General features: G+C 43.1%; 3 protein-coding genes across 3 annotated transcripts in view; 1 reads left to right on the top strand and 2 right to left on the bottom strand. All coding sequences in view use genetic code 11, as the record gives it.

The window, feature by feature from the left end:
- Positions 1-650: 650 nt before the first annotated feature.
- Positions 651-4,286, bottom strand: EGR_05794 (hypothetical protein; the record flags this gene model as incomplete). The annotated part of the gene is made up of 1 exon (XM_024495043.1): positions 651-4,286. The coding sequence occupies one exon, from the start codon at positions 4,284-4,286 to the stop codon at positions 651-653; it is 3,636 nt and encodes a 1,211-aa protein (XP_024350506.1).
- Positions 4,287-4,674: 388 nt separating this feature from the next.
- EGR_05793 (Conserved oligomeric Golgi complex subunit 3) lies at positions 4,675-12,185 on the bottom strand (the record flags this gene model as incomplete). The annotated part of the gene is made up of 20 exons (XM_024495042.1): positions 4,675-4,965; positions 5,043-5,203; positions 5,272-5,339; positions 5,418-5,524; positions 5,609-5,703; positions 5,735-5,856; positions 5,892-5,976; positions 6,013-6,122; positions 6,472-6,678; positions 6,769-7,085; positions 8,558-8,778; positions 9,044-9,254; positions 9,864-10,273; positions 10,349-10,491; positions 10,782-10,997; positions 11,035-11,150; positions 11,188-11,316; positions 11,355-11,416; positions 11,478-11,862; positions 12,078-12,185. The coding sequence occupies 20 exons, from the start codon at positions 12,183-12,185 to the stop codon at positions 4,675-4,677; spliced, it is 3,564 nt and encodes a 1,187-aa protein (XP_024350505.1).
- A 1,662-nt stretch (positions 12,186-13,847) lies between these two features.
- EGR_05792 (hypothetical protein) overlaps positions 13,848-16,400 on the top strand; it is a gene marked incomplete at both ends in the record, with an annotated part of 13,642 nt that continues 11,089 nt past the window's right edge. The window contains one exon of the mRNA XM_024495041.1: positions 13,848-14,604. Within this exon, the coding sequence (XP_024350504.1) occupies positions 13,848-14,604 (757 nt within the window). The remainder of the gene's footprint in view (positions 14,605-16,400) is intronic.

Genomic DNA, 16,400 nt, shown 5'->3' with positions numbered 1-16,400 from the left:
AGCCATTTCCTCCATCAGCCCCTACCTCGGCCTATTTTTCCACCCTCTTGTCGTTGTCGTAACTTAAGTAAAACCTCATTTTATTATGAGGAACAGAGTGTTGTCCCTCCTCTACTTGGGATACCTACCCCTCAGTGATTCACCATCAAACTAACTCAAGTTGTTCCAACCATTTCTGGGCGGTACGTTGCTCTGCCATCTAATACTCCACCTTCCTAAATTACTAGACAGCAAATTCAAAGGAAATTACCTCCAAACGATACTCCCAACGAAATCTTAGAGAGTTAACAAAACAAAAAAGTGCATAAAATATAACTCATAAATATGAAAAGTAAGCGTCATGGTTAATTTAATGGAAAAGCATAGATGGTAGAAACTGAACAATTTTTCCACCCTACCAAGAGGTCTAAGTACAGCAGTCTCATTGATAGGGCAGTTTGAAATAAAAAGAAACGTGTCAAAAGAAAAGAAGGCAGTTTAAAACACATTAAAAATGTAAAATAAGATAATGAGCTCCATCCTCATCGTCTAGTCTCACTCGAGGTGTGTCAAAGGGTGTTGCACTGATTCACCGCTGAGGAGCGTCTTAACTTTATAGGTATGGAGTTAGATGACGTTACTGCCTTCAATGGCGTCTGTTTCCTGAAGATTCATGAAAGTTTCCGTACTGTAAGTGCATTCACAACAATGCTTTCGTTGGAATTGGAGACATTGGCGTAAGACAGTGGTATGCCTTGGTCGCTTAACCTCACAAATGTTTTCGGGTCGGCTGATGCTTGATTCACTAATTTACCGCATCCCTTTGGAAGACGAATATTTAGACGAATTGAAAAGGTTTCTTCTGAAGATTTTTTCTCTAAGACTTGTGATGATTCGAGGTTATATGAAGATGGATTTTTCTCTAACACCGATGTATTACCACCATCAATCGTTTCACGATTTCCACAGAAACACACCTCATCGCCATCCATCTGGTAGCAAGAGGCTACCTCTTCATTAACTGGAAGAGTCATGTCTGTTTGTACAAACTTTAGGCAACTTGGTACTGACGATGCTGGGATTTCTCCATCAGGAGACATTCTGGTCCGACATTCATCACATTTGCTTTCGGGTGTCGTATCACATTCGGGGGAACCTCGGGAGGATTTATAAGACGATGGTATATTTGTCTTTAAAATCGTCTCTTGACGCGTATTTGGTCCTTCCACTGAACCACGAGGGTCACGACTGCCAGTTCCCAAAAAGTCGTTATGATCATATCTCTCTGAAGTTTTCTGAGACGCATCATATCCCAGCACAGATGGTGCCATTGTCGTGGTGCTGGGATGCTGAGTTTGAAGCAGGGTTGTCCTTCTCTCCTCTTGTGGTTGTTCAGTAAAACCAGACATGGAAAAGGATAAATTTGGACCTTCAAGAACACTACCAACCGAATCTTTCTTCAACTGCCCTGAAAAGTTGGCATTCTTTGCTACCTCTTCGAGGCCAATTGAAGAGACAAAGCTGCAGCATTCAGAGTAATGTGTAGAGACCTTCTCTATTGTATTGTATGGAAGTACTCCTTGACTTGGCTCTTGACATAAGTTCTTGCTTAATTCCGCCATCTCGCATCCCTTCCGCATAAAAGTTCTAGACGTCGTACAAGTCTCCTTCACCTTTTGCGCAGTTTTCATTGATGTAGTTGGATTTTCACGGAGCTGGATAAGTATTCCTGGTCTTTCTACAGTTTGCAATTGTGAAATCCTATCCTTAGCTGTCCGCGAACCAAGAATACCGCAGCTACTGTCAGAAGACTGCTCACTTTTGACACTGCATTCCGGTGTAACAATGAGAGGAGATTGAGTTTGCTGGCTTGAATCAGACTTCTTCTCCTCAGAGTCAGATAGTACAGAAAATCCCAGTTGTAGTGTCATTAGGCCATTTATCATATCCTTATCAATGCTCAAATTATAAGCACCTGACTTGTCCATCGATACCGTTTTCTCCTGTCCATTTATGCTGGCTACCAATGATCTAATTTTTGCATCAACTGGAGTCTCTTGCAATTCAGAGCTTCTCACTTCTGTAAATCTTGACGGATCCACTGAAATAAGATCAACGGCCGAGTAAAGTGCATCATCCACCAACACCTCGGCCACATCTTCTGTCTTATCCGATGCAAACGACTTTAGGGATTTAAGTGTTCCTCTTGGGTCTTCAGTGGGCGCTAAGCGAGTCGTGCCAGATCTGAGGATATGATAATCCTTAGGAATCACTGGGTTGAAGCAATGCTTCTGATTTGCATCATCAACTAAACAAAGAGTTAAGTTAAATTTGATTGGTTTTTTATTTGTGCCACGGTCTAAGATGAACCGCATTGTTTTTGTGTTTCTTCCCTCAGTATTAGCGTCCGCTGTCCGTGTATAGCGCGACTCAAAATGAATCGGTTGTAAAGACGAAGTCTTGGCATCAAGCTTTTTGAAGGCAGCATCCACCACACTGTCCACAAGCTCTTGAGCTATCTCATCGATGAGTTCAGTGGACAATCGCTTCCACTGAGTAGAAGGCAGAGAGTGTTGACTAGACCTCGTAATATAGGAACTGGAAGTCTTATCTGTAGGTCTACTCCAATGCGTTTTCGTATTGGTCAATCGAAAATCACTTCCTTGACTATTTTTAGGTGAAGCACCGTTGGAATTCCCCTTGGAGACTGAAATCATTGGTGTTCCTTTAAGCGTCTTTTTCACCGGGTTTTCAGATATATTTAGTCCCGAGTAATCCTTCTTCTCAAGAACTCTTGAACCCATCTGACCATAGGATTCTGAAGGTGCTGATTTGCCTCTATACTCTCTAGGTTCACTTGATGTTACAGAGCCCCGAACGTTGGACTTCCTACTTATGATGACAGGAATGGTATCAGATCCATAGTCAGCATCGAGGAATACTTGGAGCGACAGATCGTCGTTGTTGGAGCCAGCCTGGCTGGCGTATGACTGCGGTGAACCACCACATTGCCCTGAACTCGATTCGCCATCCACTTTGCAATCGTCTACTACGTCTACAGTGCTTACCTCTGCTCTATTCTTGTGCGTACAACCAACCGAATTTTCAGCTGAGGATCCTCCACTTACTGGAACTGTTCTGATAGTAGTAGAACGTATATCGTGAACCGATTTAGGATCAGGGAGGAGACCACTCTTGGAACTTTGTGAAAGGTATGTGCTTGCCTGCTGCGTAGGTGGAACTGAGCGTCCATGCGTGCAATATTTGCTGCCTCTGCTCATATGCGATTTACAGCTACCTACTCTTCGTGTTTGAGATGTTCTGTTTAGCGAATTATGTCCATCACTGGATTCACAATTCTGCGGTTGGTTGGAGGTGCACCTAGCGCTGGAATTGGACTGTTGTTGTAGAAGTATCAGATCATTCTCAGCAAATTTATCACCATCTAAATGAAAAGAGGATGTCTGCAGACGGAGAATTCCTCCTCGACCATCGATAGAGTTGGGATCTTTTAGTCCTTTCACTTGTCGGCGCTTTTGTGAAGCAGAATCAAAATTTAAGTGAAGGCACAACGGTGCAACGTTTCGTGTGTTATTTTCGGTCACGTTTTTTCCCACCACCAATTTTGACGTTCGATAAGTGTTTTTGCAACTGGCCTTTTGTTTCAAATTACCCTGACACTTGGTGAATTGTTCGTTGAAATTTTGTCGATTCTTTTGTGAAACATGAAGTGTGCCACCATCTTGTGGCACCAGAGTGAGCATTAGAGTGGTGGGGGAATCGGCAGATTTCTCGTACATACGGACGCTCAAGTCGATGGGCTCATGGGGTGTGCAGAATAGGAGGGGAGCGACACTGATGTCGATATTAAGAGCATTTCTCGATTCGCCTAACGCCCTTTTCTTTCGTCCCTTAGACCTATAGATCTCACCACCACGAGGCTGCTTCAGGATGATGTTGTTGACTGTGTTGAGGGGAGTAGCAACAGTCAGAGCTTGTCCAAAATCACATCGTTCCACTTGTTTTGCTAGAACCTGATCAATCGGAAGAACGATATCGCTTTTCGCCATCATAGACGCCTCTGCAAGTGGAGGAATGTGCTCAATATTTGATTTGGATAAAATAACTTCATTCGGTCCAGTCTTTTTGTCATCTAACAGAGTCATCTTTCTTTCAAGTTGGGAGTCCTGGTTCTTACGCGCGTGACTGCCTACAATTTCTGAGTTGCTGGTTTCACTAGTACATTTTCTGCTGTTTTTAAGAGGACTTCGCTTTCTCGCATTATGAGATGTAGTGCCTGGCCCCATGAAGAAAAAATAAGAAACGTAAGAAAATAATTTCCAAATCAACTGGCCAAAAGCTGCGTCCAAAGTGGATGGTGGGGCTTGAAAAGCCGGGATCAATGCTGATCACATGACCTGATCTCCACATGAACAGAGACAAACAAACCAACAAAAGTGCTCTGTAAACACAGATAATGACTAAATCCACCTAACCATTTTCAAAATCATATGCTTATTGAACAGAAAGACGTGCTGCAATTATGAATAACAACGCGGAATCAGCAATAAAAATACCATTGAGTTTTTAATTAAAAAAATGGCACAAACCAGGAGAACTACGACAAATCTAATGAGAGAAAATCAAGTAATGCGGAAAATGACTATAACACATATACAGACACCCAGACTAGAATCACATGGGCGGTCCGCCAGCAGCATTTGGTGGGGGATGGGGAGGTGGCGGCATATGATGTGTTGGCATCGCTTGACCCATTCTTTTGTGATGAGAGGTGGCGGCACCACCACCATTTCCGCCATCAATTGCCCTTGAGGCGCCCTGTTGACCCTGGGCTTGCTGCTGGGGAGGTTGTTGAACCACCGGATGGGGCATCTTTTGCATCAGGAGGACAGGCATCTCGTTCTCCATGTCTATGCGGTCTAGGAGATCGTAGAGTGCTAGCAAATGTCGTACTACTTCAAGCACCTGCGAAAACAAGGAGTGGATCATTTAATAAGAATTAGATTGAGAAATGTATGCAAGAGAGAAGAGTGAAGAGGTACCTTTTCAGCGTCGATATTTAGCTCACTGAACCATTGTTCGGCAATGACAAGAGGGTTGATACTGGACTGAGTCGAAAAGTACAATGAATGATGATCATGTATGTTCCCAGAACTGGCAGGTGGATTTCTTGCTAAACTGACAAGCGCCATCTGAACACAGCCTGAAAACGAAAGGAGGGAATGACTAACAACCATGGAGATCCTACAGTAGTTTTAAAATTGCTCTTACCCAGTGCGATCAGGTAGGGAGGGTAGTGAAGACAGAGGTCTGTGCGAAGACTGTCATTAGCAATGCTCCTAAATAAATAAATAGGACACATTTTATACGTCGAAAATCTGCCTATTGTTGTCATGTCTTCAAACGTGTGAACGTACCAAGCTCGTGATAAAAGTTCATCAGCCATGTCAAGTAATTGGGGTCTTAAATCATCACAAAATTGAAGAAGCGGCCGATAAGGATGAAACACAATGAGTGAGCAGTCCTAAGGTAATATTCAAATAGACACACTAGGAAGTAATCGGAGGTAGTTGCATTTTAGAAATAAAACGAGGATTATCCAACTAACCATAGCTTCCATAAGAATGAACTCGCATTCGAATACATCATGTGTCCGGTAGGGATACGTATATTCCTTAAAATACTTAGAATATTGATTATTTACTAGGGTTGTAAACATGCATTAGTCACCCACCAACTTTACAGCAAGCGGCAATAAGGCTCTTGGGTTGAATAACACCATATTCTTCTACTTTGGAGGCCAAAAAAAGACATGAAGGTGCCATCAGCCAAGGGTCGATGGATTTCAGAGAGGTTCTAAGCAAACTTGAATGAAACTTCAGATGATTCACCTGCCAAAAAAACGGCGAAAGTATACGGAAGCAGTTGCAATGACTTGCTGGCGTACTTCTACGCTCTTACCAAATGCTTGAATGACTGAAAAAAGGCAGTTAATATCCTAGCAAGAATTACCATCGATAAAGAATATCATGATTTTCTGGTATTCCTCTTCTGAGCCCAACTTCTTGAGATCGGGCGCTCGATATTTCAAGACATCCTGCCTATCTAACAACCACTCCAAGCTAAAACCCACTAAATAAGTTGAAAGAGACCTACTAGTGAGAACACTGCCAGAAATTCCCAGCCATTAATTCCCAAACCTACGACTAACTAAATAGGGACGAAGAAGACACCATCTCGAACAGCGTGAAATAAACAATATCGCTTAAAACAAATAGAAATGATTGTGAGCTCATTGCATAGACTAAATGCTTAAACATAACTTTAGGACTTTAACACTTATTAAAAATTTTGTAACCCACTTTCCACGTAGGAGATCTCAGCCTGGAAAACCTACATTATGCCAATTAAGTTGCCTGCAGCCACCATGCCGTCCCAAACCACCGAGCGCTGCGCACAGCACCCGCCTACAGAAAAGCCCCACCCCACAACCTCACTTCAGCTAGTCCCAACGCCCACACAAATCCCAAGCCCAAAAACTCCAACTTAAAGTGGTAAAATACAATGGAGTATTTCAAACAGTAATTGTCGGTATAGTTGGATCGGAAGTCCATCACAGCCTCGCAACCGCCCACCCGACCCCGGCGATATTCACTTTGCGTGGAAAAATAGTCGAATCTAGAACAAAAACCAAAACGAATGCTCCCATTCGTCAGCAATAATTTAAGCCTAGGAACAAAAAACCGCCCTCTCTGTTAACGTATCCACAATTTGCGATGACCAACCTGATTCTCCGTTGGACAGGCAATCACCATTCTTTCCTCCTCCGAATAGTGCTCAGCAATAGTAGCTGCCAATTTTCGCCATAGCTTCACCACGCCATTCTCAATTGGTCGCAGTATAATGGCCACTGTGTTCGTATTACCCAGGTAAAGAGTCAACTTGTGTCGAATAACTGCGAGGGTATTCGCCGCAGATGACGAATTTGACTCGCTGACCGAGAGTAGACGAATTGCTGCGGACACCTCATCCCTCAACTGATTAGGCGCACCGAGTACTGGATGTTGGGATACCTGCACCTTTGCCTGAATGTGAGAAAATAAACACATTTCACCAAATTACTTTGACAACATTTACCTGGTAAATAATGACAAAGTGCGAATCGAGTTTAGACGCCTAATGCCTTCCCATCTTTGCCTAACTAGCTTAAATGCCGAAAAATCGAGATTTTGTGGGCACTTTACCCAAATCCCAAGATTAACAGCCCAATGTGGACAGAAAAAATGAGCAAATTTGCCCCCCCCTAACTTGTCCAACCGAGATGTTTAGTGAACACAGCATCGAAGTGACGAAGGAATTACCATTTGACAGAGGAATTGACCTCTCCCTCCACACCATGCCATCTACGGTGCAAATTTTCTCACATCTAAGTTCCAAGTTCAGCAGGATGTGGTATGTGTATGTGGCATGGAGCATGAGGTCACGCCTTCTGTTGTGCAGTGAAAACGAAAGCAGCACTTTCCTTCGACCAACTGATCAGTCGTGACTGATTCTCAAGGAGAAGCCGACGACGACGACGAAGAGGCTCTTCCAGTGCACATCTTCTAGTTGCATCGAGTAGACAGATGTCAGGAGCAACAGTTGTTTGGTCTTCAAGACGTGCATCATTCCCAGTAATCAAATGTGTCCGCACTCCTGGCACCGCCAGCACTCACACACAAGACAGTCTTGTCATGATGAAGGAGTGAGGATAACAACTTATCTGTTCGTTCCCCTTACTATTGTTGAAATGCAAGAGCCATTTATCATCACAAGACTGTCAGTTCATTAGGCAGTCAGCAAAAATCCTATTAATCAGAACTTTTGTGAAGTTTGTTAAAGAAGTGAAGAACAAATTGATAGCCTTTGAAGTCTATTGCGATCTGTCAATGCATGTTATATGGTGGGTGAGAGCCGTTGGCTTCACTGGTTTCCAGTAAGGATCTCCTCCTTCCCCCCCCTCCACCCCCTCCACCTTGGTTATGTAAGTGACAATGAATTGTCAGTTAATCTTGATACGTAAATCGCCTAGTATTCAAATTAGTAGTGACAAATAACACCTTATTTTTTTGGACACCTGCTTTTATCACCGCTTCGCACAACAAAGAGGGAATTAATAAAACGGCTGCATTGCCTTTCGAAACCCAAATATCTTTGCAAGATACGCTAAACGCTTGACTAGCTCGTCGGACTGCTAAGTAAAAACATCCTTTGTTGTTTCCAACGCCTTTCATCATCATACTTCCCAATTTATTTGTGCTCATTTGTCGTGTAAAAACTACAGTCAATACGACTAATTTAGATCAACAGTGGTTTAAACACACATTGCACAGTTCGTCTTCAGGTACAGCATGAATGAGTGAATGAGAGGTGGACAGACAGGTGGATAAAGCCAAGATGAATAGGCCCATGAGTAGATAGGCGAAATCAGGACAGATAATTAGCTAGATGGATGATCAAGTGCACTGATTCCTGTTTGACCCAAGAGAACTCACTACTTGGTTGACACAGCGCTTACCTTGTCAAGAAGAGAGCCAATCTGTCCGGTGAGTGAGGTGACAGAAGCGGAAATGAATGCCTCGCAGGTTACCTTCAAGTGTCGATCCAACTGGCGCCGCGAGTCAACATCTGTGTCCACCACTGTAGGTCCCTCGAGCAGCAGCAGACGCAGCAAGTGGTTTGCGCGGTTAAAGTCGAAAATCTTCAAGCCTAACTTAGGCATTGCTTGATAGGCCGCGCCTGTAGCGTAATGATACCAGCTTTAACCAGGCATGTCATTAAGTGAGACTGTCCTGTTCTAGGTGAACCGACGCGCCATCTTTAATACTTATGCCTAACAGTAACTTGCGTCTCCAATAAAGCCACTTTTCGGCTTGGAGAAAGGAAGTAAGCTCTGGAGTAGATACATCGAGTCAGGAAGACAAGAGTTTGCACTCATAGATGAAAAGGCACACCGATATCGGTGAAATCCACAGACAATCAAATATTGAACAAGATAGCTCACTTTTAATATTGGAGAAGTCCAAACTCGTCTCCCTCACCCGAAAGTCCACATTGAAGGGGGTCGACTGTTCCCGAAGGATAAGGAGATGTTTAATGAAGAAGAGCTGTCCATCACTCGTTGACCTTCGCGCCTCAATGCGTTTCTGGGCTACCATCAAAGACTCAATGCACGCAGAAAGACAGTTCTGTGCGAGCCCCTGAAACGCTTTCACCTAAAAGGAAGGAGTGTGTAGTCCACTATAGTAATATTTCCTCTGAGTGCATACTTAAATATGCAAACTTTTGCATCAAACCTTTCCTAAACGCTCCCTTGATCCTTTAATCCTAATCGGATACTATATCGAAGCGTCAGAGAAGGAAGAGAACGGGGGGTGGGCATGGCTGAAGCCTTAAAGATGCATAGCAAAAGGGCTATTAAAACCACGCCAACACCTGCGAAACATCCTAATTTGAAGTTCTGCCTTGTGGCCACCAAATAGAACAAAACTCCACGAAGTGATTGGGATGCATGATGTGACTGCTTAAGAGTATTGTCCAGCAGTTAACACTACCTCCTCGATACAGTGCACTGTACAAAGGACGCGGTGTTTTATGACTCTATCCACCAAGATTAAGCTAGCTAGTAATCATGCTATGATGTGGATTCATCACATCATCTTTGCGAGTCTGGCGCTAACTTACAACCTACTCGAAGAAAAAAGAATTGACCGTGGAGGGCGTCAAGGACAGCACTTAAACAAGAAGGAACCCTGCTTATTTCAGCTGTGCTAATAGCCCCCAGCTCACTAGAGGTGAAATGCGATATGATGTTGACGACTTACATCGAGACATCTGCTAAGACCGGAGATGCACACCAGAGTTCTTCGTACTGTAGGATACCACATTCCATGGAAGTCCGTAGAACTTGAAGAAATCTTTCTTTCCGCTTCACCGTTCGATTGAACATCACCGTCATTCGCCTGCTGCTGCTGTTGTTGTTGTTGGAGGCTTGAAGCTATTTGCTGAGACGAAATACAGGTTTGACGAGAAGGGAAGGGAAGACTGAGTGAAATTACAACATGATAACATACCTCAATCATTTCAAGCTTCTCAGGGTAGGTGATATCACCAGCGCTAGGTTCGTAGTCATGGATTTGAGATTTGATGTGGACATGGGCACGATAAATCAGTCGCTGTTGCACATCGGCTAATAGGGTCCGGCACATATTCTCGAATACAGCGAGGTCGACATCTTTGACAAGGGAAGGAAAAGAATAGGTTCACGAACGGAGAGAGTGAGCCGATGGAAGGCATGTTAAGAGCTTACTGGGATTGGCAGCCGGCTTATCTTCAATGAATTCGTGAACAAGGAGGTCACAGAGCTCCATCAAGATTTCAATGTGATTGACGTGGATTAGGAAAGGTCGAAGGGCATCATAGACGCAACTGCATAGGTTCGTTAGCATAGATCTATCAAACAAAAGATTCAAAAACTGATTTAACAAGCCACATTTCCTCGGACGCAAACGATGCTGGTTAAGCCCTAATTCCACCTCATGGTACTGTCAAATATGAATGTTTGGTCAAGTTTCAGGGATTTCAGACACAAGATGTTTAAAATAAATGAAGTTCAAAAGACAATGGTTAGCCTCCAAACGCGAATATACACAATGTAAGTAATGTAAGAATAGGTAAGGTTAGTGAAGACGTAAAGTGTACCGTACTCAAAAGAGGGTGGATTTTTTCCTACTTGGGAGGACTCCACCGTTTCCTGTGACTCAAAATAGCGCCAAAATAGCAGAGACTCATCCTCCACCATGTGAAGCATGAAAGAGACAGTGGTGCGAAAGAGTTCGCAATGATCGCCCGAGTACTTGCTTGTCAGATCAGCAATGCTCGCTCGGGCTACGGGGATTACTAGAGCCTCACGTTTGGTTAGGTAGTAGGCCTGGCACTCTGCTATGACATCACGGTATCTATATGGGAAGGATTGTGCCATATAATTTACAAAACCTTGGCGATTTATCCGCTCGTGACTCCATTAGTTGCATCAGGGAGCGGATTCGTGAGGCCTGGGAGCGAAAGCGACCGTAGAGGAGAATAAACGAATTTTCTGGGGATATGGCATCCTAAAAAGGGATTTGATCACATCAAGGTAAGACTTACGCCTAGTTCAACTATCTCAATGACAACCTGTCGAATGGAATTCTTGATTCCTTCTTTCACCATGAGGAGAGCAGAATTCAGACAAGTATTAAAGCGCAAAAGAAATGCTTCGGAATCCTTAAAGTTAGGCTAAATACAGGAAGAAAAATAAACTCAGGGAAACTTACATGTTCTTCTAGAAATGCAATACTTAAATCAATCGATTGCAGAACAGACTCCATTCTCTCAGCTGATAAAATTAAATTACGATTGCTCAGTTTCTACAAGCTGTAAATTCTACACAAGCGCACCCACAGATTCGATAGAAGAGAGAACAGTAAAGAATTGAAGCATTTCTTCAATTTGATTGGCCTTCTCCGTAAGATCTGTTTGCTTGCGTAGAAGACTTTCACAAGTTTCATGAAGATTATTTGTTTTCTCAGAAACCGAGTGGTACTTCTCCTTCAGTTGATATAGTATTGATAGTATCTCGTCGGTTTTGCTTATAATCGATGTACAATAGGACTCCTGCCTTAAGAAATGCGTCAGGAGATCCACTTCCGCTTGACTCCCGTCGGCAGATCCTATTTCTGTGGGAGAACTCAGCCAAGCGTAAAATTGCGATGCCAGCTCAATTTCAACGATTTCTTGTCCCTCTTGAGGCACTTGCTCCGAGTCAAGTCGATCTCGAGGCTTCTATAAGAAAGAGGAAGACATAAGACGTAAATATGAATCCGTGGGATACATGTACAATGTGCGTGGCAATGTAATAAAAACCGAAGACTCGGATTTTAAATCAAAATTAAATGACACGTATTTAAGGACGCTTAATGAAAATTGTGATTAAAAGTGGATTGCAGAGACCTAGACAAAACTGCTATACTTGAAAAATTACATAGACTGAGAGCCACCTGTGGGAGCGGCCTATAATCTTCAGAACTCAAATAATATATTGACTCCAACTGTTTTTCAGAAAGCAAACATTTTGGCTCTTCAAGAATATTCTCTGCGGCACACATATCACCTGTTGGTTAGATTATCGCATACGAAAAACTGCTTCCAATTCATGCGCACTATAAACATTCATGGAATTTGATTATAGCCTCGAAGATTCTGATTTGAGAATGTATTCACAATCAAAAATATAAGTAAAAGGCTCCTATTTAAAAACATCAATACTTATTTCTTTCGCAGTCAAACGATGCTAGATTGATAGCGGAGATTTCGATGTAAATTTGAATAGGGCAATAACGACTATTTGTTCTTGCAAATACGCTTCTTCTGTACAAGCTAATTCTAAAAGACTTTAATGGATCATTTCACTGCACGTTTGGTTACGCAGACATTCAGGTAGCTAAGGATTGTGCTTTTGCTAAACAGCATGGTCTCCCGGCCATGCCGTTAGCCTCAGCTTCTCCGTGCGTTAGCGATACATTTTTCGCCACAATACTATGGCGTCGAAAATAAGCTGGAGGGCTACAATACCTCCCTTTAGTTTAGTTAGAGTGGCTTGATGTCTCAAATTAGTAGATGGAGCACACTTATAAAATCTAGCAAATTCACTGTTATGAATTTTAATATGATTCAATCTGTCAATGTGTGTTGGAGTCCACGAAACCAAAGGCATGTACAAGGCTGATTCAATAGTTAGGAAACAACTTGGAATTTGAATTTGCAATGAAACCAATGGATGCAAATATTCCATGCTGGCAATAGTGATGTGCTTCACATCTTTATCCTTAGGTGTAGCCGATGTCAACTCATTTGAGCAATTTTGTCTTTTGCGCAAGTTCAATCAGTTTTAAGACCAATAATTTTAGGGTAGGTATTTGCTTTTAAATTTTGGGTGGGGGCTTATAACTTTTCCTTTGGCATTTTTCATGAAAACCTAAAAAATGATCAAAATATGGTTATAACCTGTTAAGAAAATAAAAATGACACAAATCTGGTGACGCCTTTGCGATACAAAGTATTTTTCATCCTTAGCAAATGCTATTATTATCTCGTTTAATGCCATCCTCGTCCTTGATCTATCATTCAGTTTTGGCTATTCAAATGTACTGTGATTTCACTGCTTGGCGTTGTGTGTCTATGTGTCTGGCTGTCTTCCGTCGTCATGTGGTTTTTAGTGAACTTTAATGCACTTGCATCTCCCTTTCTAAACTGCGCCTTGCGTGGTGTGTTTTAGAAATGGTCATCTATGTTATTATATCGACGATTTTGCCTCGTGCTTAATTCGTATCTCCGGATGCGAATGCTTAAATGAAAAGTTAGACCTTTTTTATTCTTCTCTGTCAGTTAAATATAGCAAATCAAATGCCTGTGTTGATATATTAATCAACGTTTCTCTAGATTTGTTTCCAAAATGTGTTGTCATCATATTCCGTAGATTTCTGCTTTTGAGGAGGTTTGTTCGGCTTCAAAGATCGCGTCACAAGTTGTTATTTTATTCTGTATAGATGACGTCTATCTTGTCAAAAGCTTATTTTAAGCTGGTTCTTATAGTTTCTTAATATTTTGTTACGTTAACTTGCATTTGTTTGGTAGAATTTTCAACATTCAGGTTATCATGACTCTGCTTTGATTTGTGACACAAGGTACTTTCACCCCTGAACGGATTTACTGGCAGATGAAATAAAGGAACATACTTGGGAATTATTCTTTTGGCATAACTCATGGGAATGGCGTCCATTGTGTCTCCCAATTCTGCCTCTACATCTTCCACTACCGTCTATTTGCGTCGCGATCACAGTGCCACCAGTAGCTTTCGCCGTCCACCCACAGTGCGTAGTCTTGTTCTGTCCGAAATGTTTCTCCCATTGGAGAACACCTCTCCCCTCTCTTCCGGACGCTCGCGCTCTGCCTGTCGTTCCTGCCTTTTCTTGGAGCCCTCCACTGACGACCAGATGCCTCCTCTTCCTCCTACTGCCCCTCAAAATCGAAAGGCAAATGTATCTTCATCTCTCCAACGCTCCGATTCCTTCCTCTCTAAATTGCAGTCCCTCTTCTTCATCAAACGATCTGGCACGTCTCACGTCAAGCCAGAGAAGTCACCGACAGCTCCGAAAATTCAGCCTCCTCTTATCAACTACGCCTCCTTCGCTTCACACTTTCGTGGACGGTCTCAGTCCTCCGCGTCGCGTAATTACACCCGCTTCAAAAAAAACGCCTCGGCACAGGCCTCACCTGCCCGCAGTGTGGAAAAAGAGCCCCTCGTCTACTCCACACCTCCCCCGAAATTGACTTCCACAAGCACATCGCTCACCAGTTTTACTTCATCACCTGCTCCGCCCCAACGGCCGAAGAACCTCCCACTTGTGCAGCGCCGCCAACGAAATCTCGCCGTAGCCAATCCGTCAGCTATCCAAAATAAGCACTTTTCTGCTCACCTACCTGGCGAGGTTCTGCATGCTCCCCCACCAAGCCAGTCGTCCTCAGGTGAGCTGGCGTGACGTTGGCTCTCTTGCTTTCGCTGATAATGCGTTTTTCATCTCGCTGGGTGCGGTATCTGAGTCATCTACTTCTCCATGAGTCACTCATGCGTCCAAACTGTGGCGTTGAGTCAGTGGTAGTGCACGGCGGTCGCGACCACCCTCTCTCCCGTTGGGATGACAAATGTGCGTTTTTTTGTGTGGTTAATGTAGTTGGTCTGGTTGAATGAACCAGGTAATGAGTGCCAGGCGGAGTACGACCTTAGGATGCTTTTTCTTGCAGGCTCGAATGGGCGTTTTCTTCTTACCCCTTTCGACCCCTTATGAAAAGCGGCACTCGCTTAGCTTGTTTTGTAAAATTTTCTACTGTGAACTTTGCGTTTTTAACATGTTATTTGATCAGATTAAGCAATAATTTTGGCAAGGCAAGCAATGCTTAATGTGGTACTACAAATTTGCGTTAATACACATTTGGTCTTTTGCCTTTTGTGTTGGCATTTACTTGTCCTTTGAATGTCACGGTCAGTGTTTGTATTCTGTCCCCACTCTCTCTCGCGCTTGCAAAAATAGTTCCCATCGTATAATATTTCCCACTCAGTTTTCAGTAGTTTTTGATAATGCTAAACCACTTACTCTCAAAACGTTAACAGTGGTGTTCACTTTCCATATACTTTGGCCAAGGTATTCGAACTAGTGCTGCCTCCACAATTTATGACATGACCTGTTGATAATTTGCAATTAATTTGCCCGGAAAGTGTTTAGTGCGGCAAACGAAGTTTTCTTCCGCTATAGTGCATAGTAGTGAATACATGATGCTTTGAAGATTTCCCACTTGCCACTCATTGACTCAGTTGAGTTAAGTCGTGTGCTTAATGAGTTCTAGGAGGAGTTTTATGTACAACATCTGTGTTGGTTTTAGCCATTTGAGAGCTAAATCAACCGTCAAAAGAAGCTATTTTCTCTCAAAGCGCTGGTTGACGTCGACGTAAATTGTGCGAACCGTCAATTTGTGTTTTTAAAGTTAAAAAGGATTTTCCATGGTATTTATACGGTTGCAACCAATAGTATCCCTTATCACATCTTTAAATTCTGTCTCATTTGGTTTGGTAGGTCATTCCAAAAGAAGGCTTTTTTTCAGTAGACGTGCTGGGGTCTCAGATTTGTCCTAGAATTAACTAGGCGGGGCAAAACTGGGAAGGTAAGGCCGTCGAGGTGAAATAAACGCATTCTCTCTCTCAAATGCACTTGTGGTCACTTTGTCAGCCTTCATCAATTGTGACCGTGTGGGGTCGCGATCCATCCAATTCGCTTATCCAACCAACAAAGAGGCATTGCACTTCTCCGCACATTCTGCACTATTTTATGCAACAACGTCAATAGTGTTTCGCCCACTACTAAGTACGTACGGCTTCCACTTTTGGACAGTAGTATTACCGATGGGCGAGAGTGACACCTGTTCCCAGTGGCCTTTTTCCTGATTGGAGTAGTGAATAACAAGGCGGATGCTGTTTTTTCTCGCTCACTTTGTTGTCTGTCCAAACCGGCTCTCGTTGTCATGCTATCGCAAGCGCGCCTCATCTGAGCATACAACGACGGTGCCCCCTCACTCGGTGGTCACTTCTGTGAATTTGCTTTTTCTGTGAAGGAAACGTGTGACGGCTAAGATTTCCAAGGGGGAATGAATTTGCATGTATGTGCCAACCACGCTCATTATAAAGGCGGAATTTAGACGGCTGATTGTCGGCTGTTACCTTTTTGGGTTGTCATTGGTCTATTTGCTCCTCCATCGATTCCTGCATCCAG

The sequence above is a fragment of the Echinococcus granulosus genome (assembly GCF_000524195.1).
Source record: "Echinococcus granulosus chromosome Unknown EG_S00046, whole genome shotgun sequence".
Classification (NCBI taxonomy): domain Eukaryota; kingdom Metazoa; phylum Platyhelminthes; class Cestoda; order Cyclophyllidea; family Taeniidae; genus Echinococcus; species Echinococcus granulosus.
Note: the sequence above shows the minus strand (reverse complement) of the source record. Positions and strands in the feature narration are given on the sequence as shown.